Here is a 24,586-nt window from a genome sequence, read left to right on the forward strand (position 1 = left end):
GTTTATTTCAGAATACATACATTCAATATAATTTACAATTGATCAAGTCATAACTCATCTTTGTATTAATGTTTATTTACATTATTTATCTATTGCTTTTGATGCACTTTAGATAAAATTCCAATCCCTACTCGTAATAGAAGTTCAAAAATCAATAATTTAATATCGAAAAAGACGTTACAATGGCATCATCAAGCGAAGCCAGAAGAGCATTCCTTTGCATTTCCCAATAACAACTAACAAAAATCACTTTGCACAGCGCAAGCGCATAACAAACAGCCGGCTTAAATTTATGTATGTGTGTCGTATGTATATAAATTAGAGGGTTGGCGGTTGCATGGGATGGGAAGGCATCTGTACGATGGGATGGTGCATACTACGCGCAGGACATGTGTGAGGTGGTTTAACAACTACCTGCACAACATGCAGCTTGCAACCCTTAAAATTAATTTATGTACATATATATCTGTACACACAAAGGATATTGAAATGAATAAAAAAAAATTTATGATATGATGGTGACTTTGGTTACCCGCATGGTGGTCCACACGACTAGATGGTGGGGGCATGTTTTTACCTTTTGCCTATCATGAGTTTCCTCGATTAATGAAATTAATTTGAAAATCATCACTGACTAGGAATTGTGAAAATAACAGCTGTACTGAATATCTCATACCAATTAGAAAACTTACAGTAGACTTAGTATCTTAACCATCAACATGAAATCCTATTTTTGTTGCCGATTCATTTTTACCGAGCAACGTTTTGCCGCTTGGGGCTAACGCGTAATCGCGCTCTTTCTTTGCTTTCAAATGCTCAGTATCGATTTTCGTATATAATTTCAAATTATTGTTTTTGAGCAGAACAAATCAATTTTGTGTTTTTTTTTATTCATTTATTTTATTAAGTAATGATTTCATCAGCTTATGTTAATTATAATGACAATGCTTTGTTTTGTTTATCATTGTTTTTGTTATTGTTGACTTGACGCTACCCAACTTGTATTACGTCGTATTTCCTAAAATCACTTATCAGCTGCGGTTCTCAGTGAGCGCGAGTGAGAACGTTCTCAAAAGTTCGCGCTGACGCAAACTAGGGCTGCCAGTTCTAGGTAGTTGATGTGTAGATAATATGGATTTTGGAATTTTTTCAAGATAATATGCGGTATTTACGAAAACAAGAACTGAGCTCGAGGTAAAAATGCGTTTACTTGTGAAATCGTTAGCTTAATTAATTATGATTCAACTTTTAGCTTACAATTCATATGTTTTGTTTAGAAGTTCTTGATAACAATGTGGTTTGGGTTTTGTTTTTTTTTTTTTTTTGTACCTGATACTATTTTATGCATACATTTTTTGTAAGCAGTCAGCATACGTTTCTCAAAACAAAGAACAGCTGATGCGCAAAAACTGTATTGAAATAGAGGTCATTGCTGCTCATGAATGCAAGTGTCATATTGCGAAATGTTTCAATGACAAATAATTTCGCGCTGCTTTGGAGAACATCCGCTCTGGAATAATAGAAATATTGTAAAATGTTTCGATGCTTATTCCGCTCTTCAATGGAACTCTTTCTTGGCAGCTGTTTACTTTTATGACAGTCTACATGCGTCTATTTATGAAGAGCGCGTGAGCAGTTCTGCTCTTTTAATTAAAAAGTACCAGGTTGATGAAGTGCATATACTTTTTAAAGTTTTTAAGATTTGGATAGCTTTAAAATATAATTTTGGAAATAGAAAAAAGAAATTGGATTTCGATATCTATTAAGTACATTTTTTACCCCAAAATTTAGGTGGCAACTCTGAAATACGCTGGAATGAATAGTACATAACTTGAGCGTATATGTACCGTGTATACATAAAAAAATGCTGATTGAAATTAACAAAATAAAAATTTGTATTACATAGAAGAGTAGCAACCCTGACGGAAAATATTTTCTGACCAAAGTTGCGAACAATACCTTTTCTTTGATATCCATATTGCGATGTTTTAGATAAATTTTGTAGAATCGAAAATAAGTGGTAACCTTACAATATTATCCTAAGGGGTAACATTTTGTATATAGGGAAAGCATTGTTTAAGAACTTCTCTTGGTACCCATGAATAGTAATATTTTACCTTTTTTTGCAAAAAAAAATAAATTCATATGCGATTCAAAATAGGTGGCAACCGTATAAAAATATTTTTGAATTAGGGATCTTTAAAATACCTTCCATTTGATATCCATATTATGATGTTTTAATTAACTTGTAACTTATTTCGAATAGGTGGCAACCTTATACGAGTCTTCTCGGCGATAGTGCCTATTCAGATAACCTTAAAATCCTTTACATTATATGTGTACAAAATTTCATCAAAATCGTTAGAGCCGTTTCCGAGAACGCTATGGTTATATATCGTCGATGTTTTTGCAAAACCGCCCATCGACCCGTAGCGAAACCGCCTAAATCGCCGTTGTGGCAAAAATGAGATTTGGTAAACCTGAACTCCAGGCATCGAGATTTATGCATAAAAATCGTTAAATCGTTAAATCTTTATTAAAATGCCTTCAAAGAATAAACCGTTTTTTCGCTCTCCTGTAAAATTTGAGTGCCGTAAGATAGGATATGACTCTTACACACTTTCCTGTGAAGTACTATGACAACTTTTTGCATTTCACCATTTTTCGAAAATATTTTCCCCAATTTCAGTGCATGTTTTGCTTTTTTTTATGTGCCGCTGCAAGTTGCTACGTGCCACTATTGTTACGGCTATGGTGGCGCTGCGGTTTATTATGACTTTGTTTTGCAAATATGTTTTGATAAGTGGTTCACATGGTTACTATAGTATATATATATATATATATATATATATATATATATACAGTAGGAATGCACACTGATGTACATAAAAATAAATTATTAGATTTAAAAGTGGACAGAATTCTCGCAACAACATTCAATTGGCTTCAAATCATCTCAAAAATATAGTATCCATTTATGAATACTTTATGAGTTCAAGCGACATTAGTGTGACCTTCGATGCCACTTTCGTCTAGTTAACATAAGAGTTAATATTAAAAACAAAAGGTGTTGGTATTAGGGTTTGTACTAGGAACGATCCGATTTCATGTTTGTCAAAAATTATCACTCGCTTATTGATTTATTGTGATTATAGGCTATATAGATTGCTATTACTTAAATATCGATTGCGCCCGCAGCGTCGAAGAACGCTCGGGACCAGTCAACCCGACACCCCGCAAAGCCCGCGTATCATCACATCTAGCAACAGGTCTTAGACCTCTGCCTCCTCTCAGGTTAAAACCTCGACCCACTTCCCTAACACATGCACACAGATCAGGGATTAATTAATTAATAAATTAATTAATTAATTAGTTACTTGTAGAAATTTGGGAAATTATAATTAAAATTTCAAGGTCTAAACAGAAATTTTAGATGTACTTTTCATAAATTTATAAAATTTTGCAAAAGTATCATGTGTTTGAGCATTTTTGAGTTTAAAATAAAAGCCTACAAGTTTTTAACAAAATTTTTATTTTCTAATGCAACCACCCTAACAAAATGTATACTACCGTTCCTTAATTCGAATCAAATGCGTCCACAATTAGTTCATAAGCAGCATTACTCTAATCGGCAACAATGTTGCTAACGAGCGTTGATCAGTGCAACAAGATCGCTAGAAAAATGCACAAAAGCAACTTTAGCCTTATTTGATAAAATGCACGCACGCGCAACTGTACAAAAAATGTTGAGAAGCTAGGTACATACATATGTATATGAAATAGAGAGAGATTGGAGAAGCGAATATAACAACAGCCAGTGATGGTTGGCAATCAGAAGGTACATTTGCATCCTTTCTTAGATGCGTTTAGAATAATTTGCAGAAGCCTATAAACTTTAAATGAATTCTAAGGATTTGTATGAAATACACGGCGGAGTTTTGAATTTACATTTTTGATGTTGAATACAAATACTGCTGTTCTAGTGTTCTAATTAAAACTTAAACTATATATGTACATACTAGGAATATTAATGCCGGGATCCCCATAATAAAATTGTGTTTTTTTGACCAGTGTTGGCTATATTTCTTTTTTATTTAATAATTAATACTTTTTTTATAAATGTCTAGCTCATTATACATATAACACCGCGCGATAGTAAATTTTAAATACAAATTTCAATATATTCGCGAAACCATGGGCCAAATATAATAAAATTGTGTTTTTAGTTTTTCACTCTGACGTCAATAATTCAAAAATGATATAAAAAAATTCAGAGAAATGTGCTTAGAAAAGAAGTATGGAAATCAAATTAAAGAGGAAATCCTGTAGAATTTAATCAGATTCAAGTTTTTGGTAAGTATTGAAAGTATGTATGTAAAAACAAACAGTTCTTATTTAATTTAAAGAATGCTAACATATGAAAAATTGATACAATTTTTATTTATTTTTTTCATATATTAACCACATTTTATACCCAAACAAGGTACAGCTGATAAATCTAATTTTCCATCGCTTCTAAACTTATGTGTTGCAGCAACATACTTCCTTCGCATCATTGTTGACAAAGGAATTCCGGAGAAACAAGAAAGAATGAACAGCAGCACCGAGACCTATGAAGCGGACGTTATGCACGTCGATATATTCGTTCTCGGTTCTTCTCTTCCTTCTAGTTTCTCTGGAATTTCTCGCTGAGCCATACCTGAGCAAGCAGAGAAACGGGTAGCTTGAATTGTGATGGACAGTCCATTGACTGCGTGCCCTATAAGCCGAGCCGGCGTATATGGTCTGTCGTCAACTGTACTCATATGTACATATGTGCATTTCGAAGCAAATAAGAGTGGAAGCGTTGTTGCTTTGAGGGTTGAAAATTTGTACAAATGTATGTGCCATAGAGAGTTGGATGGAGAAGAACATTGAAAACTGTATGGAAATTTGTTAAAATTTATTTGTATGAAAATGCTAGGAAAAATATGCAAGCTGAGGGGGGGTTGCGTAGGCAAGGCATTAAATTTCGATAGCTCAATGTTTTTTCCTGATTTTTGATGAAAGGTGTTTTTGGCTTGTTTTTGTAATTTACCTTGAAATCGTCATTGAAGGTTAATTGCGGTTTATAACGGCGATATGAAAAAAGAGTAAATATTTATAAGTCATAACTTTGTAAATTTTTACGATTATTAAAAATTTAAGCAAGAATTATCGCCTAAAATTCAAAAAGACGTAACAACATCGCACGATTCAATAATATTAATAAGTTCGCCTTGTGAATTATTATTGCTTTTTTCCACTAATTTAGCACAGTGCGTAGGCAATTGGCTGAGTCAGTGGGATCGCCGGTTCGAATCCTAATGAAAGTCTGATGAGGAAATGTGGTGATTTCCAAAATAGCTATCACTTCTACCATTTTTTCAAAAAATAAAAATTATTGTTGCCTAACTAAGGAGTTATGGAAATCAGTTTTTGTATCTTTTGTAATCAAGATACATACATATGTATGTAAAAATTCGCCCTTTTAAGGATCGATAGTACTAGTTATATTACGCCCTACAAATACCATAAAGGACTTACATTCAACAATTTTATAATGAGCTCGAGGCCATTTTTAAATGAAAAATTTATTGTGGAAAAGCAACAACAATTTGAAAAAATGGTAGAAGTGATAGCTATTTCGGAAATCACCACATTTCCTCATCAGACTTCTTTCAGTAGGATTCGAACCGNTGCTTTTCCACAATAAATTTTTCATTTAAAAATGGCCTCGAGCTCATTATAAAATTGTTGAATATAATTGTTAAATGGCCAAAAAATAACAAAAAACAAATAAAGGACTTACGTTTATATGATACGTATTGCTTGCCTCCCAACTAACTGCTCATCAATTCCTTTAGACACGGATTAGGTGAGTGAAATTCGTGTTGATTGTAGTGGAATCTAATATTGAAGGTTACCACGATATCTAGGTTCTGTCCATAATTATCAAATATATAAATATTTTCTTGACTGCCGAAGGTGTCTTCGCCGAGGCTCGTCATTCCAGCAACATACCATAAACAAACACAAGCAGCCGATTATACTTAGCATTTAGACATTAGTGACCTTCACGAAGCCCCATATCAGTTGTAGCTCTGGAAAGAATGCACTAAATCAACGTGTGATGCACCTGTCGAAATAATTTATTTACTATGTTGCAGTACTCAAAGATTTGGTCACAATTCGATCCCGTACATACATTTATAATATCTTCCTGACTAAATCTGTCGTATCTGCTGTACTGGAACAGATTAATTATAAACGTATCGGAAATGATGATCTGAACATTGGCCATCCATATTGAAGAATGGAAAGACGGCGATCCATTGCATTTACATATATACATATGTATTTGTCTAATAATCCTTTATTTAATCTTCAGCTGATCTTAAAATTTTAATTACCAATTATGTATATAATTCAATTTATATACAATTCCGGACCACTGATTAGATTATCAATGCTAACCATTCTCTTATCTTTATCGCCGTTTTCTAACCACGTATTTCATAACATCCTTCGTCATGTGCTATGGTACTTGGTGTAAAGAAACGGGAAACAACGTGACTAGGGTTGCCACAACAATCTTATATTAGTTCCCAAAAAATTACCAAATTTCATAAGTTATTCCCAATTTTATTTATTGCGGAAAAATTTAATGTATAGATAACATGTTTATATATCCATAGACACTAGGTCGCTATATCGGTCTAAGTGGTACCGAAGCAATATATGTGTCGATTCCTCGTCATTCTCAGAAATTGTTATATGTATGTATATAAAAAGAAAAGTCCTTCCCAATGAAAACTCTTACGGGCCACATCCCCATGTAGAATCGAATTGACCTGTTTTGATATACACGCAAGCCTTACCACGACTTTTTTTTTAATTAGATAGAGCTTTGTAAATTAATTATGAAAAACATATTTTTTTTTATATAGTTAAAACCATAGAAAAAACTATGCAAACAAAAGTTTGCAATTTCTACAAAACTTAGAAAAATTAATACAATTTTCATCGAAATTTCAAACCTTTTAATCAAAATTTCAGAAAAAATCAGAAATTGTTATATGTATGTATATAAAAAGAAAAGTCCTTCCCAATGAAAACTCTTACGGGCCACATCCCCATGTAGAATCGAATTGACCTGTTTTGATATACACGCAAGCCTTACCACGATTTTTTTTTTTAATTAGATAGAGCTTTGTAAATTAATTATGAAAAACATATTTTTTTTTATATAGTTAAAACCATAGAAAAAACTATGCAAACAAAAGTTTGCAATTTCTACAAAACTTAGAAAAATTAATACAATTTTCATCGAAATTTCAAACCTTTTAATCAAAATTTTTAGGAAAATTTCGGGTAAACAGTTTAATAGCTCCGTTAATTTTAGTATAATAAATGAAAGTTTAAATAAGCTCAAAATTCTAGTTAATTTTTGATTTTTTTGCATTTAAAAATAAACAAGATCGTCGGGAAAATTTTTCCAAAAATTACCGAGAATTTTGGCCACTTCGAAATTGCACCTTGTTAGACTAAAATGTAATGCATACCCGGCATTTTTGTAAGAATTTTGATTACAAATTTTGAAATTCCTATGAAAATTGTGTGCAGTTGCCATTTGTCACAAAACCGAATTGGCTACCTTTTCTACGGAACAATTAATACGTTTATGCACGTATTTTTTTAACAAACTATATTGCAGAGAACTTTTTTAATTGAAAAAGCCGTAAAAAACATTTGGCTGTAAATAAATTCAAAGTTTGTATGGCTCAATCCATTTCAAACGTTGTTTCCTTTGTTTTGGAAAATTATAAAAATTAAATTGAGCGAAAATAAAAAGCAAAGCCAACTAAAAGTAAAAGAATTAACATTGAAATGCATCAAAATGAAAATAAGGGAGCACGAGTTTCGATGTGAAGCAGAACTCTCTGGGAAGACAATACTTGTAATTTTGTACCATGATCAATCACTAAATAGATATGAAATTTTGAGATGTGCCGTTATTGCAGAAGACCATCGATATACATATTTATATGAAGTAAATTTTTATTAAGGATATCGCACCTTTAATATAAAGAGGTGCTATTAAAAATTTAAGGTTCGTGGGAAAATGCAATCAAGCTAACTTGGTCATACTTTTAACAGAACTTAATCTCTAAAAAAGAAAATTTTGAATAACATAGATCGACCGCTGATATGCTCTGTATTTGGTACGCTCTTAACATTTGTTTAAAGTTGCAGAATATTGTTCATGAAATAAAATAAAACTAAAATGTATGAATTGGATTAAAAAAGGACGCATTTTCTGGAAAACGTTACCAAAGTACTATCGATAGAAAAATGTACCACTTCTGGTACCAAAGTATGAAGTCTGGCAACCGTGAAGAGAACGTTCCAAGAAAGAAGATAGAAGCTTCTTCTCTGCATCGAGCCAAAAACGTTTTAAAATTCGCAACAAAAAATTTAAAACGCGAAATCGTAAATTGACTAAACAGCGAAAACACGTACAACAATGTAGCGTGGCGTGTACAGTCGGTGAGAGAATACAAAAGGCAACACACACACACGCATGCTTTGCAATGTAACGTGAGAAGAGTGCGAAAAGAGCGAGCGAACAAAGAACTCAAAGCAATATAGCTGAAGAGAATAGCAAAACAAACATGTTGAAAATGAACACATACGAAAGGCAGAGTCGTTGTCGTCGCCGCCGTCGTTGGAAAAATTTTCAAATACACGTTGCTGGCAGTGAAATATTTCAGTTGATTTTCAGCGAGTGAGCGTGGTGGTTGTTTATTTAATTGCAGGCAGTACTGACAACCGTGCGACGGTAACAGAATTTTTCGAAGCACATTTGGTTGTTCTCAGTGTGAAAGTTGATATAATATTAAAAGAAATAAGATGTTATACCACTGCCTGGCTACGAAGTTTTAAAGTAAACGTTTCGTAAAATAATTGGATTAATTAAAGGATTCATTTTTTTGTGAGAGGTGGTAACTCATAGCTAACAGTAAATAGTGAAACAGACTGCCAAAGTAAAATTAGAATAAAAGGAGAAACAATGGCGTTTATATAGAAAGAAAGTTATAGAAAGGAGGGGTGAAGCAGAAGAAAGAATAAAGCACTAGAATTAAAGAAAAAGTGATAAAACGCGAATTTGTATATACCAGAGACTGTGATAAGAGCCTGTAAATCTCACAACTAAACTGTAACGCTGTAAATTTATAAAAGAAAAAATAAAAAAATAAATTGAACTTAAAATGGATACCATCAGCAGTGTTAGAACACAACATCCGTCAGTGCCTACTACTCCCAGCAGCGAAAGTCACATCAAAATGATAAACTTCGCACCTCCATCACCCGCCTCTTCCATGAGTTCTGAATCGCAGGATGTGGTGATAACGGCGACAACTGGTCCTTGTTCGCCTACAACGCCGTCAACAACACGACTGCTTCACAATCATGACAGCGAAGATCACTTTTGTACACCCAAGAAATCGCTGGCTGACTCTGGCGTGTTGGAGCGCATACGGGAAAAGCTTGGCACGCCTGGTGCCGCTTGCGAAATACATGCCTTGCGCCTGGAGCAAGGTGGAGAAGAAGAGACTGTGAAAGTGATTAAAAATCGATTTCTCATAAGCACACAGGTGTGTCATATATCACCAGCAGTTGCGGCCAAAACACCCGCCTCTTATCGCCACCTAATCGATCTGACTGCGTCTAGCCTTAAATGTACCGATGTCTTTACGGACGAGGAATTTATTTGTAAGATTATCAATGAACCTTATGGTAAAGTGCAACGTGCCTACTATGAAATAAAAGGGGCTGGCGAAGTGGCGCGTAGCTCCATTTTTGGCCATACACTAATACGTGACATACACGACATTGTGCCAATGGATAAGCAACGCACCTACCTGATAATTGCACCCCCAAAGACGGATGAAGGAGCGGAAGGCGTCTATGAGGATCTGCATACGTACATAAGAAATAAAAGGCGATTATGTGAGAAGGAGGCGCGGGCGCTGTTCCATCAAATCGCGGAAACCGTGCGACTTTGCCATCGAAAGGGAATAATTTTGAGGGACTTGAAGCTCAAACGATTCTTCTTCATCGACGAGGCGAGGTATGTATAAACTCTAATTATTTTAAGGTTATGATTGGGGAATGATTAGAACGATCCGTACCTACATATGTGTTTATCAGCCCACTGGTCAATTAGTAGCGCAAAATTGGCTGTGTTTAAAAGAGAAAGGATATGTATCACTGCTTTTTTCTGCAACACATTATTTATCAACATTTTATTTTAACATTTCAGCATACCGGTTAAAAATTTAATTTTTCACAAAATGTGCCTAGTAATGGTCATTGTAACAGAATCATTAATCATTAACGAAAATAATCGTTGATTTCTCATTTTATTTAGTAAATTGCCACAGCATAAATCACTTGCCTAATTTAATCTGAAATGTCAACATAAGCGTCAAGTAACCAGTCAACAATCTACCACAAATTAAAGCCGCCTAAAAAATCTTAAAAATACTTTTACAAACGTCAAAGTCACCGTCGTGTGGAGCAAACTCCACATATGGTATAGTTGTCAATTCTTGCCAAACCTTCAGTTGCGTTTATGTTCTGCTATTTAACAGAACCCCTTTACACCCATTTGCCTTATCGCTCCTCACCAGACACTTATTTACTAGTTATGTGCTGAATTGTCGATACCCAATACTTGAAAAAATGTCGGTACCCAATACTTCCTTTTCGATAAATCAAAGTGATACTATTCGAGTGACGAAAACATTCAGATCCATATAATTTGCAGAAATATATTTTTGGCCAAAAATGAATGAATGAAAATTTAACCATTCCTATTCTATGCGTGCTTAATGTTTTTAGATACTATATTTTATTATTTTATTTTATTGGTCCCTAGATTCGGCTATTCATAGGCGAGGCTCCCCTGAACTGCTTTTACTCCATATTTTTGGATGCTGTGCGACAATATTAGGAATTTGCAACATTTCGGTACCGAGTTTTGAAAGTATTGGACACTTTTTGAATCGGTACCGAGTATCGATCAATATACAAAAGTATCGACTCAGCGCATCACTATTATTTACTAATGCTGGGTTTAGCACTAGTGTTTTTATTTTATTTTATTTTATTTTTTCAAACTACTAAATTTGGTAATCCATGGATTGCGTGGAGAGCCAGTGAGGGAGTAATGACATAAATGGAGCTACCTACTGTTGTTTTACAGTTGCTTAACAGTCTCCAATGTACGGTGTTGATAAATGATTGCGGTGTTTTGCTCTCAACACGAAGCCATACATTTAATCTTTTGTTTTTTTATTTGTGTTTACGGGGAGATAAAGATTTGTGGCCTTAGGACATACATACATGTGTACAAATATATATAAGTGTACACACACTTGTATGCATACATTTGCGTTAATAATTTTGCAATGCGCGCTGCTGTGTGCAAAAGCCAAATCGGAAAACCAACAGCCAACTCAGCGCATGGAGCTCTGTTAAAAAACTCGTTATTGCCATTAACGCGAGCAAACTTGACTCGACGAACGTCGTTTTTTAGCCTCTTCGCGCGCACTGTTCCGAACATAATAACAATTGCAGTTCTCCTCTCCTCCCCACAACTACTGGGTACGCATTCGCAATAACATTGAATAAGATTTACAGACAGACGGATGGTGTTTGTGGGCGCAGCGCAGCCCAGCATAGTTGGGGGCAAAAAGGCGTGTGAGCGACACAGCCAAGCTGCGCTCAATGCAATTGTGTGGTGCAATGCACGCTGTGCTTATTGCAGCACCAATAACAGCTTTAGGCACTGAAATGCAATGCAATGTTGGTTTGGTGTTGTTGATGGAGGCCATTTATTAAGCTATGTCGTTGTTGTTGTTGTATGTCTGTAGAGAGCGGCAACTGTTTGATAATCAATGCTGAGGATTTATTATGCCGCCATTATCGTGGAGGCAACAGCATTGTGGCAAGGCGCACGTGCAATGTGTAATGTGCGTATACGCATGCAACAACAAGGACAACATATGTAAGTAGCAGACTTTTTTCTGCTGAGAGCACTAAATTGTGCAAGAATTCACTGAAATTCGTGCTCGAAAAATTTAAATGTTACTCATTTATCATTGAAGGCAATTTATTTACAAGACATAGCCGACAATCGAAAAATTGTACGAGTATTTATGCATTTCCAAACACATCGAGCAGCTCGCAAATTGCCGCATTTTTTTATATACATATGCATAGTATGTATTTGATTGTGTGCATATGTACATATGTATGTATGTATATAGTACACTAGGGCAAACGAGGTGTGCCCCCACAGCACTAGTAACAAATTGTCTGCGTCACTGCTACGCAATTTTGTTATTGCACATGCACACTCAGCGACATAAGTACTCATACGGTAAACAGGTAAGTCTTTTATTTCGAAAACAATAGAAGATTGCAAAAATTTTCATGTATTCTGAATGTCGCAGAATCGGTTTTGAGCCATGGTACAATAGTTACAGGTATTGCCTTCCCAGAGAGCGCATATTCCGATCTGCCTTATTTGAAACATCACTGTTGCCCACACTAAGAGGTTTACTGATAGGGAAAAGGGATATTTCCATAGCCCATATACCATATATGTATTTACACGATTTTTTTTAAACAATCCTTTGGCAAAAGCCAAAAAAAAAAAACATTTGCTTAGTAACTAAATTCAAAATTTGTATGGCTCTCTACATTCCCAACGTTTTTTCTTTTGATTTGAAAAAGTATAAAAATTAAATTGAGCGAAAACCAAAAGCAAAGCCAACTAAAAGTAAAAGAATCAACATTGAAATGCATCAAAATGAAAATAAGGGAGCAAGACAGTACCCGTAACTTTCGTAGGTATAATGGTTTTGAGCATGATTCTATATTTTTTGGGGAATTCAATAGCTTGACATTTTCGAATATAATTAAAGCACTTCATTTCTGAAAAAAAAAAAATTGTAAATGTCTAAATGATTTTGGTTTTAGTGTAGTTTGATTTTACAACTTAAAAAAAAAAATTACCCTACCCGGAATTGGCACTTTTAGCTTTTGTTTGGTTAATTTTGTGGCACACTGTATACAAAAACTGTTGACTTGTATTTTTTGGGCGCTAGTCTCACTTTTATTGGTGCTTTTAATATGCCGCAATTATTATGGTGAGAAATATGTAGTAGTATTTACTAGTTGTTGAAATCATTCAAAAACTGAGTTGATCAAGAGCAGCAAATGAGTTGTTTGAGTAGATAAAGAGCGCGCTGGAGAGTGTGTGATGAGTGGTTTTCAAGATCATTACGAAATGTTGATTAGCTCTTTTTTTTTTATGAAAACAATCTTTAATGGTTTCAAAATATTTTTGGTGTACCTAAAGACTGTGACAATAAAATAATTCGAAAAAAATTTTCAACAATAAACAAAAAAATACTATCTAATTAAAAATTTGCTGGGAAATATTGGAAAAAAATTATTGAAAATTCTTATCTTAATATTGTTTAAAATTAATAATATAATTCGGCGAAAATTTGAAGTAAACAAATTTTTAACTTAAATCTACTTAAAATTTAAATTTAAAATAACTCCAGCTAAAATGAATATTTTTTTTATATTTTTTTCCTCACAATTTGCCAGCATTTCAATTTACAGCAATTTTATTGTATTTTTCACATTAACCCTTTCCCATTGTTATCTCTTCGCACCCATTTTTAAAGTAGTGTAGTAACACAAAATCTGCAATCCGCATTTCGGGATTGTCGCAAGCGCGCGATGGTTATTTCCCAGCGCAACAGCTTTTGTGTAATGTGTATACACTGCAATGCAATACACCTCGGCATTGCTCGCTATCCGGCAATTAATACAACCACCCACCCAATTCACACACAGTCAAACACACAGCCACTTGCGCTCACACACTCTAGTATCTAGCCAGCGGCCAACTGGGAACCAACAAACCGGTCGGTCAAACAAACAAATATCTGTTCGCCGCTGAATTGCTTTAGGCCAGTAATTTTAAAACTCGCTCAGCAGTTAGACAAGTTGAGTCACTCACCCACCGCAGGCTGCTTTGGTGGCTGTATAATATTGTCACAACATTGACTGTTTTTTTTTTTTTTTGTTGGCGCTCCTAGAGAGCTGTGTGTAGTTTTTATGAATTGGTTAAGCAAAAAGTAGTATGTAGCAACAACAACAGAAAATAGTCAAGATTGTGCATTGTGCTCTTTATTAATGGTTTACATTTGTCTAAAGTAAGTTGTAATGTACAATAGGAGCTTTGGTGGCGTTTCTTCAAAAAAAAAAATAAAAATACGTTTAATGATACAACAAACATTTTTTACAAGAACAAATCCTCCATTTTTTTAATCTTTTCGTGTGATTGCCACACACACTCACTTTGCTCACAAACTACTTGTCATTTACACTCAGCAGCGCAAAAAAAGAACATATAAAACATTGAAAATGTTGCTAACATTGCCGCAACAGCTGCAAGAGCCGCCATTCTTGTTTGGCTACACTGTACGCTGTTGCCATGCCGTGTTTAAGCAACATGCTGCTGCTTGTTATTGCGACAAGAATTTTTGCGATTGCGAATGCTGCAATTCTTGTTCTAGTTATTAACATCGTGCATACATACATAGTTGATTTGATCGTTTTGTTGTTGCTGTTGTTTAGCACCAATAACGCAATCAGCTTGACTTGTTGCCAGCAATTTCAATGCTTTATTTTCTTGTGTCGATTTTTCGTCCGCCTGTGTTTTTGTCGTTTTTTGTTATAGTTTTTGTTTTGCCGCTTTTTTTGTTTTTTTTTTCTTTCGTTTTGCCTTTACCAATTTTTATACTTTTGGTGCCATTGCCATTGCAATTTGTAAATTGCTAGCGTTTTCCGCTCTTCTGAGTACTGTTGCTAAACACAGACAATGCCTTTGTTGCTGTTGTTGTTGTTATTGCTGGCGTTTAGTGTGGCTGCCACTGTCAGTGCTGCTGGCTGACGGCAGCCGTTGGCAGCAATGATGACCATCACTGTTGCCATTGCGCACTTGGCTGTACTTTGTTGTTGTTGCTGCAGTTGCTATTGTTGTTGTCATGTGGTAATAAGCGCAAACGCAACAGTTGTTAAGTGTTGATGTTGTTGTTGTTGTTGTTCTTTTTATTGCTATTGCTATTCATAGCTCATACGCCGCTTGCGGTTGTGGGCTGTCGATCTCGATTTTGTTTCATTTGCTTTTATTTATATTTTTTGTTTGTTTTTATTTCGTTTGCTTGCGGTGACGTAGGCGTTATTGAGGTTATTAGTGCTACGTTAAGCAACAAAAACAACAGCAGAACATTGTGTTATTGATTGGCAAGAATTAAGGCAAGCGAATTAATTAATTTCTTGCTGCTTTTGCAATCAGAATTCTTTTTATGAAATAAAGTTTGCAATAAAAATTTTATATATTTTTAATGAAATAGGCTATTGCAATAGCATTTTTGTTTGAAATAGTCAATTGCATTAATTAAGTGAAATAAATTGCCTTATATTTCAGCAATCACTCGTCAGTCAGCATACTTAGCTTGAGTTTGGTTAATTTGCATTTGAAGGCAGCAATTGTGTGCAAGGCCACAGCTGGTGTTCTACAGGCAGTTTGTTTGTGGCAAACTAATTTGAATACGCCTTAAAAAGTAATGTTTTAAGTGCTCAATTTTGCCTAAAATCACGAAACTGAAAATTATTGCATACCACAAGGCGCTCAACGTAGTTTTTACTCACTGAATACTATTCTGAGGCGCAGGTTCGAATAGTCCTTAAAAAAATAGTATTTGAAGCACTTAATTGTGCCTACAACCATAAAGCTGAAATTTATTGCATACCTTAAGGCGCTAAACCTGGTTGTTATCAGCTGTATCGCGTTACAAGCGCTTGCTTATTACATATATTGCAAGAAATCAAAATATAAATTAAAGCCAGCTGCTACTTTTCTCTATTAAAGAAATTAAAACTTTGCGAGTTAGTATTATTTAGTCTATAATCCTTGCACTAATTAGCATAATTTCAGGCGTCGTAGGGCGGCCGTTCGCCTAACGTTCCCCAAAACAGTCAATCAATTTTAATAAATATGCAACAGTTTAACGTTTTTCTACTAAATACAGATTTCGAGCGCCTTTTTTCTCGCTTGTTCCCACTTCGCTTACTACCCTCCAGTACCCTCTTTTTTTGTGCCCTCTTTTGAAATGCAAATTACAAAAGCCGCTGCACTGCACTAAATTTTCATGCTTCATTGGCTGCCTAATCCACACATTTTCAAAAAGAAAAAAAGAAGACAAAGGCCTTCCAACACTTTTTCCATACCTGCAGCGAAATGCTGTCGCACTCTGTCATTGTCACTTGTCAGACAATTGTTGTCAGACACGCAATTTGCGAAAATTTTGCGCCACAATCCATTTTAGCGTCTTTGTTGCTACTCTGCCACAACTGCAATTGTTTCAAGCCTGTCGCTGAACTAATTCGGTTTTACACTCAAACTGTGTTGCCAGATCAGAGGTTTTCCACCTAAATAAACCTAAAGAGACTTTTGACTGCCCTAGGGGTAAATTTAGGGGGACCAAATATTTAGGGGAAAACTTTAGAAGGAAAGGGATTTTTGGGGATAATCCGTTATCTATGTTAACAGTTTTATATACATAAAACCATATCTTCAAATTCAGCTACCAATGCCAATGCAAACCTATGTATTTATGTGTAAATATGCCATTATGTTTTGGTGCCAAATGAAAAATAACAACTATAATTAGTTAAAAGTGTAAGTGAAATGAAAAATGTAATCCCTCTGAAACGTGTACTCAATAAAAATACACTGTCTACAATTGACATTGAAAAAATAAAATTCTGTAACGGTGACAACATTTTTTTTGTATTGACAAATTTTAATCTTTTCATATATCGCTACCTAAAGGTGAAAAGGTGCCAAGTCAATTATTTTGAAATTGTTCAGGAGATACGAAAAATCGATGTAGATTCGCATTATCTGTCATTCTGCTTAAATCTAAATTTTGAAAAATAATGGACTTGGCACCTTTTCACCTTTAGGTAGCGATATTTTTTCGTAATAAAAACTGTGACAAGAATTTGTCAGTGATACAGAGTAAGTAGAGCTGTTAGGGTTACGAAAGGGAAATCTAGGGTAAATCTGCAATAACTTGGCAACACTGCACTCAAAGCAGAAATAGCAAAAAAAAAAATTAGCTCACCCCAGCACGCATTTTTGTCTTTTGTCCTGTGCCTTTGTTCAGCTGTTGCATTTAGCAGTCACGCGAGCGCATAAGAAGAAGTCAGTTTAGAAGGGTTGTTCCTTGTTTTGCTGCTGCGTCTTGTAAGCAAATAGTTTACTGTCCTTTAGCGCTTAGTCCTGTGCTGGAATTTACATACACATGTGCGCATTTTCTTGCGTTACAATTTTCTTTACTAGAACTGTTTTGTTTTTCTTCGTAGTTTTTTTTTTTTTGTTCTTTCCTTTATTTGTCGCTTATGCATAAAGCTTAGTTTTTCGCGCTTTGTTTCTGGTTTTTCTTGATCCTTTATCAGATGTGTGTTGCTTTTCTTTTGTATTGGCGCGCTGCTTGTTGGCTTTTCATTTTCCACTTTCATTTTTTTCTTTTCATGCCACTGGCTTTGATATGCAAATTATCGCCACCTTTGGTATTTCGACTACTTTATTATTCAGCGATAAAACCCGGTTATTGCGTGTTTGCCTTATCGAATTTTTGCTGGCCTCATGGGTGGCGTGTTTGAGGCATTCGTTGACGATTTTGCGCGTTTTGATGCCCACTGAGCGTGCAATTGTTTCATTTTAACGAGATCTTATCCTTTTAACTGCTCTGGAGTCATTTAAAAGTGTAAGCACTTCTATCCAGCTTTATTTGCTCCCATCGACCAGTATCTGGTGATCTTCAGAACACGATAAGCTGTTTACATTTTTGAAATCATATGAATTTAACTGCTCGTAACTCATATGAAGTCTATTGCCAGTCTGGTGATCCTCAGTGAGCGATCAATACCTGATGATCCTCAGTAAATATCCATATCTACTTCTCTGCTTTAAAGCCTCTGAACATATTTATACCCCATATGTATACAAACCGCTCGTTCATCCGTTTAGTGAATGAGCGCTCAGTTAGTACGCTTTTCGTAATTGTGTGTCAGTAAGCGATCAGGTGATTCTTTTCTTGAGGTTTTACCTATTTAACTGCTATTTACTGCTCCTAAAGATTTACTAGATTTATCGATCAGTGTCAGGTTATCCTCGAAAAGCGATTTATATATTTTTTTGAAATTATATCCCTTTAGCTGCTCCATACGGAGAACGGTATTAAACATTTTTAAGTGCTGTAAACGCCTACGATCCATATGTGGTAATACTCGGGGGAGTGTGGTTTTAAGCACTCTATATCTTTCATATCATCTTTCGATTTCTTCTTAACAGTTTTAAGGCTTGCAGGAGTATACCGATATTTAAAAGCAGTTTGCCTACTCCGGTCAGCGCCTGTCTGGTGATCCTCAGTAAGCGATCAGCAGTGTTTTTTTTCAGATATTATCGATTCCCCATCATATCTGCTTAATTGTCCTAGCTTCCTTCTAAAAACTACATAAAATCAAAGATTATTCTAATCCAACTGCATACAATAGCCTTGTCTTGTTAAATTCTCTCTGCCTCTCTGCCTCCCAGAAGCATTCATTTTTATTTAGTATATTTTCACCATCTACTTCTATTATTATTAAATTTTCAAGTTTACATCAGACTTTCAGCGTTTCTAATTTCAAGTTCATTTTTATTAGCACGATCGTCAGCGCCATTGTCTCATTGCCAACTTGTGATATTTCTCACTATTATGTATGCAAACATCAAAAAAATTGCGTGTCTGCAATGATTTTTACATGCAAGGTTCCTTCTAAATTTATGCAATTACAATTGCAATGCCATTTTTAAGTGTTGCTAATATTTTTATTTCTTTTTTAAGTTTTATTTTTTACCTTTTTGTTTTTTTTTTTTAGTTTGTATTTTGAAATTTCTTTTATTTTTCTTTATTTATTTAATTTTAACATCTTTGTTTTATCTGATTTTTTTTTATTATTAAAAATTGGTTGTTTAATCTTTATATTTTTTTTAATTTTTTTTAATTCAATTATTTTTTTATTTAAATTATTTTCCTTTTCTCGATTTCCAACTAAAAGCTTATAAGCTAAATTAACGCCCTTGTTCTCTTCAATTGCGTAGTTCTGCTTAAGTTTTGATCGTGCGGCTTTGAAAAAAGAAAAAAAAAAAATATTCAAAAACTTTTAGACAATTAATAGTTTTATCTAGCCTTGACTCTGATCTACAACCTGCAATTTTACTCCTAGTCTCCCTCTTCGCCACTTTATTTCCATTAAATCACATTAAAAATCGCCTACTAAAAAAAAGCTATTTAAACAATAAAATTTAACACATTTTTAAGTGTGTGAAAATGCGTAAATGATCGCGCGCGCTCTCTCAAGCAAACATTCCAAAGCAGACCTTCAAAGTATTTATTGTTTTATGATGGCTTCATAGCTGTAAAATTGCTTAGTTTTTTCCGCGCGCCTACGAGATATGTGAAAAAAGTAAAAAAAAACATTATTGCAAAATAACATAAGCACACAATTTTGTTGCTCTCCACGCGCGTCGAAGCTTGCAAAATGTGTATGTAAATTCATATGCCGTCGCCGCCACCTTAAATTACAAAATCGGTTCTTAAGCGCTCATTTTCCTAGATTTGTAGGCAAGCACGTGCCTCCTCATATTTTGCTTGGAAAATTTTTATTACATTAGCAATTTTTAATAACAAAACCATAGCTCCGGACTCACTCATACTCTGCCCGCTCTTTACAAGCGAGGTCAGCTGGTGAAGATCACTGAGCGCTTCCTCCACTCTTCGCCTCGTGCGATCGCATGCTTTTTTTTTAGCTTGCCTTGTTTTGACTTTTCATGTTTAAAGCACACATGGGTTGTTGTAATTTTATTGCATTGTTGGTAGATATTGTAGACAGCGGTTGTATCAGGGTCAGCACGAGGTTTTTTACTTCGTTTTGATTTGATTGCGCTATTCGCTTCATACATAACGTATTCTCTATATATTTCTTTCGACGTCGAAATGCATACATATACTATTTCTGTTATTATTATTTTTTTTTTTTAAATCTTTTTTTTTTAAATCTTTTTGACGTCGTCTCTCAGTGAATTTTTTCGCATAATGTTGCCTCTTAATGCCAACCGAGCCAAGCCCATTTGGTGTGCCGATCTACGCTGCATTGCTCACCTGCCCATTTATGGCACTCTTTTTTTTTTTTTGTTGTCTTCGGCAATATTTATTTGGCAATACTGCCATTACTCTGTTATTGTTATTATTACATATTTAGCTAATATGTTTGTCGCTCATCATACGAGAGGGTGCTCATGCCGGCGATCCTTAGCAGCATGCGATCGTTTTCGACCCGTATACAGTTCGATTTCAAGTCATTAGGTCACTACAGTCAGCTTTTTCCCATACAAATATCCACCTTCGCTTTGGCCAACGCCTACTTTTCGTTGCTTTGACAATTAATTCAATTAATGTATTATTTTTCCCCTATATCGGCTCGTTTAGTTTTCGTCATCAACACCTATCGTCTGTAACGATCGGCTTCATAGACTTTATAGCTCCAAATCTTCAACGCCATCGCTGTGGATTGCTCCACTCTACTTCAATCAAGATTGATTTGTTTTTGCTCAATTGTTGTTTCAATATCAGCCNAGAACAATTCATCTCAAGAAATGGACCGGTAAGTTGGCCACCAAGATCATGCGATTTGACGCCTTTAGACTATTTTTTGTGGGGCTACGTCAAGTCTAAAGTCTACAGAAATAAGCCAGCAACTATTCCAGCTTTGGAAGACAACATTTCCGAAGAAATTCGGGCTATTCCGGCCGAAATGCTCGAAAAAGTTGCCCAAAATTGGACTTTCCGAATGGACCACCTAAGACGCAGCCGCGGTCAACATTTAAATGAAATTATCTTCAAAAAGTAAATGTCATGGACCAATCTAACGTTTCAAATAAAGAACCGATGAGATTTTGCAAATTTTATGCGTTTTTTTTAAAAAAAAAGTTATCAAGCTCTTAAAAAATCACCCGTTACTTACAAAATAATACCCATATGGCTGAGCTACGATCGCTTTTTTCACAACACTTTGTATGTATTGCCCAGTGCTCATTCGCTCATTACATTCTGCCGTTTTGGCTCAATCAATCGTCATGTTTGTTGCAATTATTTCACAGTTTCAAATACATATTATATTGCCTGCTTGGCGGTTGCGGTTGATTGGCAATGGCGGTTGGGCTGGCTGTCGTCATAATCCGATTGCGCTGCCGCCACCTCAGTCGCCACCGTCGCCGCCGCTCGCACACTCTTTGGTTCGACTAAGACCAAATTTGTAATGCCAAACCCTTTAAACATGCGCCAAATGAGTGAGCAATTCGAATACGCGTTGGCTTCATTAAATATTCAAGTTTTTTTTTGACGATCAGTTGAAAGATCAGTGAACGTAATAATGTTGATCTGTTGCTCCATATCTGCTACAAAAAAAAAAAACTCGATGGCTGCAAGAGGCCTACTAAATATGTGGTGGAGTTTTATGGTGGCGTGCTCTCAACTTTTTTGTTATTGAATAATTGGTTTTAATTTTTAATTCGCCTGCGCTGCCATAGATTACTCAATTACATGCGTTTGAGCGATCGATGCCGACATTGAAAGCGCGCCGTTGCACAAAAGTAATTTTTTGTTGTGCGGTGAGAAATTACATTTCATTTACATTAGGGGTATTCACGATACGGTGCATACTGTCTAGCATGGTGGTGCATAGATAGCATAAATAGCATGATTGTTGTTATATCATGTGTTCAAACAACAACAAAAGTAGCCAAGCATGTTATTTATGCTATCTATGTACGATGCTTGACAGTATGCACTGTATCGTGAATACCCTTATTGTCTTTTCCTACATGCATAGTTGACCTCTTTCGACTTTTCATTAAATTATCTATCCTTAAATTAGTTATATCCTAACCGCAAATCAATCACTAATCTCATTTTATTTATATTATTTTTTGCAGAACGAAAATCCAATATGAATCACTGGAGGGCTCAATGATTCTCGACAATCCCTCGAACGATACACTGAGTGACAAAATTGGCTGTCCGCTCTACACCGCACCTGAATTGCTCTGCCCCAATCCCACCTACTTCGGCAAACCAGCCGATATGTGGTCGCTCGGCGTCATACTCTACACCATGCTTGTCGGTCAATATCCATTCTATGAGCGTGCCAACTGCAATCTCATCACCATCATTCGTCATTGTCAGGTGCAGATACCAATTAGCCTTTCCAAGCCCGTGCGTTGGCTGCTGCTGCTGTTGCTTTGTAAAAACTACAATGATCGGCTGCGCGCCGAGGAAGTATTTCTCACGCCATGGCTGCAGGAGCAGAAACCCTATGGCAATTTGTACCTGCATGTCGATACGAATTTGGATGATTTGGAAATGGAAGATGATGATGACAGCGTTGCGTTGACGCAATCACCAACAGCGGAAAAGGAGGAGGAGGCTGCGCTACAGCAAATGCATTTCGAAAAAGACTGCCAAGGGAACAACGCTAACGCGGATGTGCCCACAAACCACCACTATATACAAGACTGTCAAGTTGCTGATGACTGTGATATTAGCGCTAATGCTGCGGAACCGCTCAACTATTCGCGACATTCGCTGCAGACCGTCAACCATGCCATGCATTTAGGCGGTGACGTCGACGTCGAAATGGGATGATTACACACACGTGTGTATTTTGTACGTGCCGTTTTGAGGGCAGCAACAATTGCGGCGATATTCGCAGCGGGAAGTCAACATCGATCGTGGTCGTCGTCGTGGTGATGGTGGTGGTCGTCAGTTGCAAGGCAGGATATGCAAGCGCAGGCGCTGTAAAATTTCTACCTTCACTCCCTCCTCCTCCTACTACTACTACTACTACTGCTCTTCAGACAGGCGTATCCAAGCTCTATTATTGTTGCGTGCCGTCAGCTCAACATGAGTTTATTGTTGTTAGTTTACTGGAAGGTAATTAATACTGTATTAGTATGAAAAAGTACAACTCAGCTGGCTACAGCGCGCGAAGATGGCATTATTCGCGCGGGAGTACGATGCACGTGCTTGGAAGACAAGTACCGGAGCGCTGGCGGTGCCTGTGCGGCAGCTAGCAACTCGCTGAGACGCCAAAGACTTCGATGCTGCAACAGCAGTGGTGTTTCTGGCCTAAAGTGGCAACGTTGACTCTTTTGAGATGATTGAATTTTTTCTTAAGTATAGTGTAACAAATTGTTCCTCACATCACCCGCCTTCGATTGTTTTTCCCCCCCCCCCCCCCCAAGCAAATACTAAGTATTTTTCTTTCAAAGTAATTTTATTGGTGAACAAAAAATCTGAATTGCCTTTATGTACATAATTATGTTAATACTGTAGTTACAGTGAATTTGCGTATACTTGAATATTGTTGAGTTTTAATTCTTCCTACACCGAGATGTACAATTAAAATATAAGTTAAAAAAATTAATTTGCAAAAATTGCAACCACTGTACTTTTTAATAGTTTTGGTTTTGTATTCTCTTAATCTTGACAATAATTTTAGTAGAATCTGAACTTTCTAATAATGTTGCTTAAACATTTTAATTTTTTTTTATTTATAAAATAAGCAATTTCTTCCAAAAAATATAACTGTATATTTTTAATAATTTGCTCGTATTCATAAAAAAAAATGGTTAAAAATTATATAATGAAAAACAATCACGGGTAAACAGATAAAACCCCAACAGAATAAAAAATGAATGAAGCCAGAAAAAAAGGAATTAAAAAAAAAATGCAAAAATAAATACAATTTGAAATTTGATCTCAGCTGAATTAAAATTATATGCGGTTTTATTTGAAAGCGATCGAATAATAATATGAACGGAGCGGTAAGTATCTATGATAAGGTCATTCATTGATAAGTTTTGAGGTTTTTTTTCAAATTAATTTTAATTACTTTATTAGATATATTTATTATAAATGTATGGTTAGGTTTGGTTTTTGGCCGTTCATTGTAATCTTTTGTTTTTTTTTTTTAGCTCTAGACACTCGCAATAGGGGTGAAATGATCTAAACTTATCAGTATGGGGTGGCTTTATCATTATTTCGGGCAATATGTAAATAATATGCAGCTAAGGAGATGCTCGGTTCGCAACTTGGCGTACGTTAAAAATTTCCTTGGATAAGGGCAATATTTTTATATAATTGGCATTAGGAATTTGTGCTATTTTTTCAATATTTTTCAAACATTTAGCTGTTTTCTATTAAAATATTTGTTATTATATACTTGGACGCGAAGAGGCTTATTTTATAAATTTTTTTTACGATTAAATCCGGCAAAAACAGTCACCTTACAAATGATTTTA

The 24,586-nt window shown here is 35.4% G+C and overlaps 1 protein-coding gene across 1 annotated transcript; it reads left to right on the forward strand.

Annotated features, from left to right (window-relative positions):
- Nucleotides 1-8,752: 8,752 nt before the first annotated feature.
- On the forward strand, nt 8,753-23,858 carry trbl (tribbles pseudokinase 2). The gene is made up of 2 exons (XM_017613103.1): nt 8,753-10,153; nt 22,220-23,858. The coding sequence occupies exons 1-2, from the start codon at nt 9,291-9,293 to the stop codon at nt 22,926-22,928; spliced, it is 1,572 nt and encodes a 523-aa protein (XP_017468592.1). The 5' UTR covers nt 8,753-9,290; the 3' UTR covers nt 22,929-23,858.
- Nucleotides 23,859-24,586: the final 728 nt, after the last annotated feature.

Source organism: Rhagoletis zephyria, unplaced genomic scaffold (assembly GCF_001687245.7).
Source record: "Rhagoletis zephyria isolate East Lansing unplaced genomic scaffold, Rhagoletis_zephyria_1.1 Rzeph_scaffold_00611, whole genome shotgun sequence".
Lineage (NCBI taxonomy): Eukaryota > Metazoa > Arthropoda > Insecta > Diptera > Tephritidae > Rhagoletis > Rhagoletis zephyria.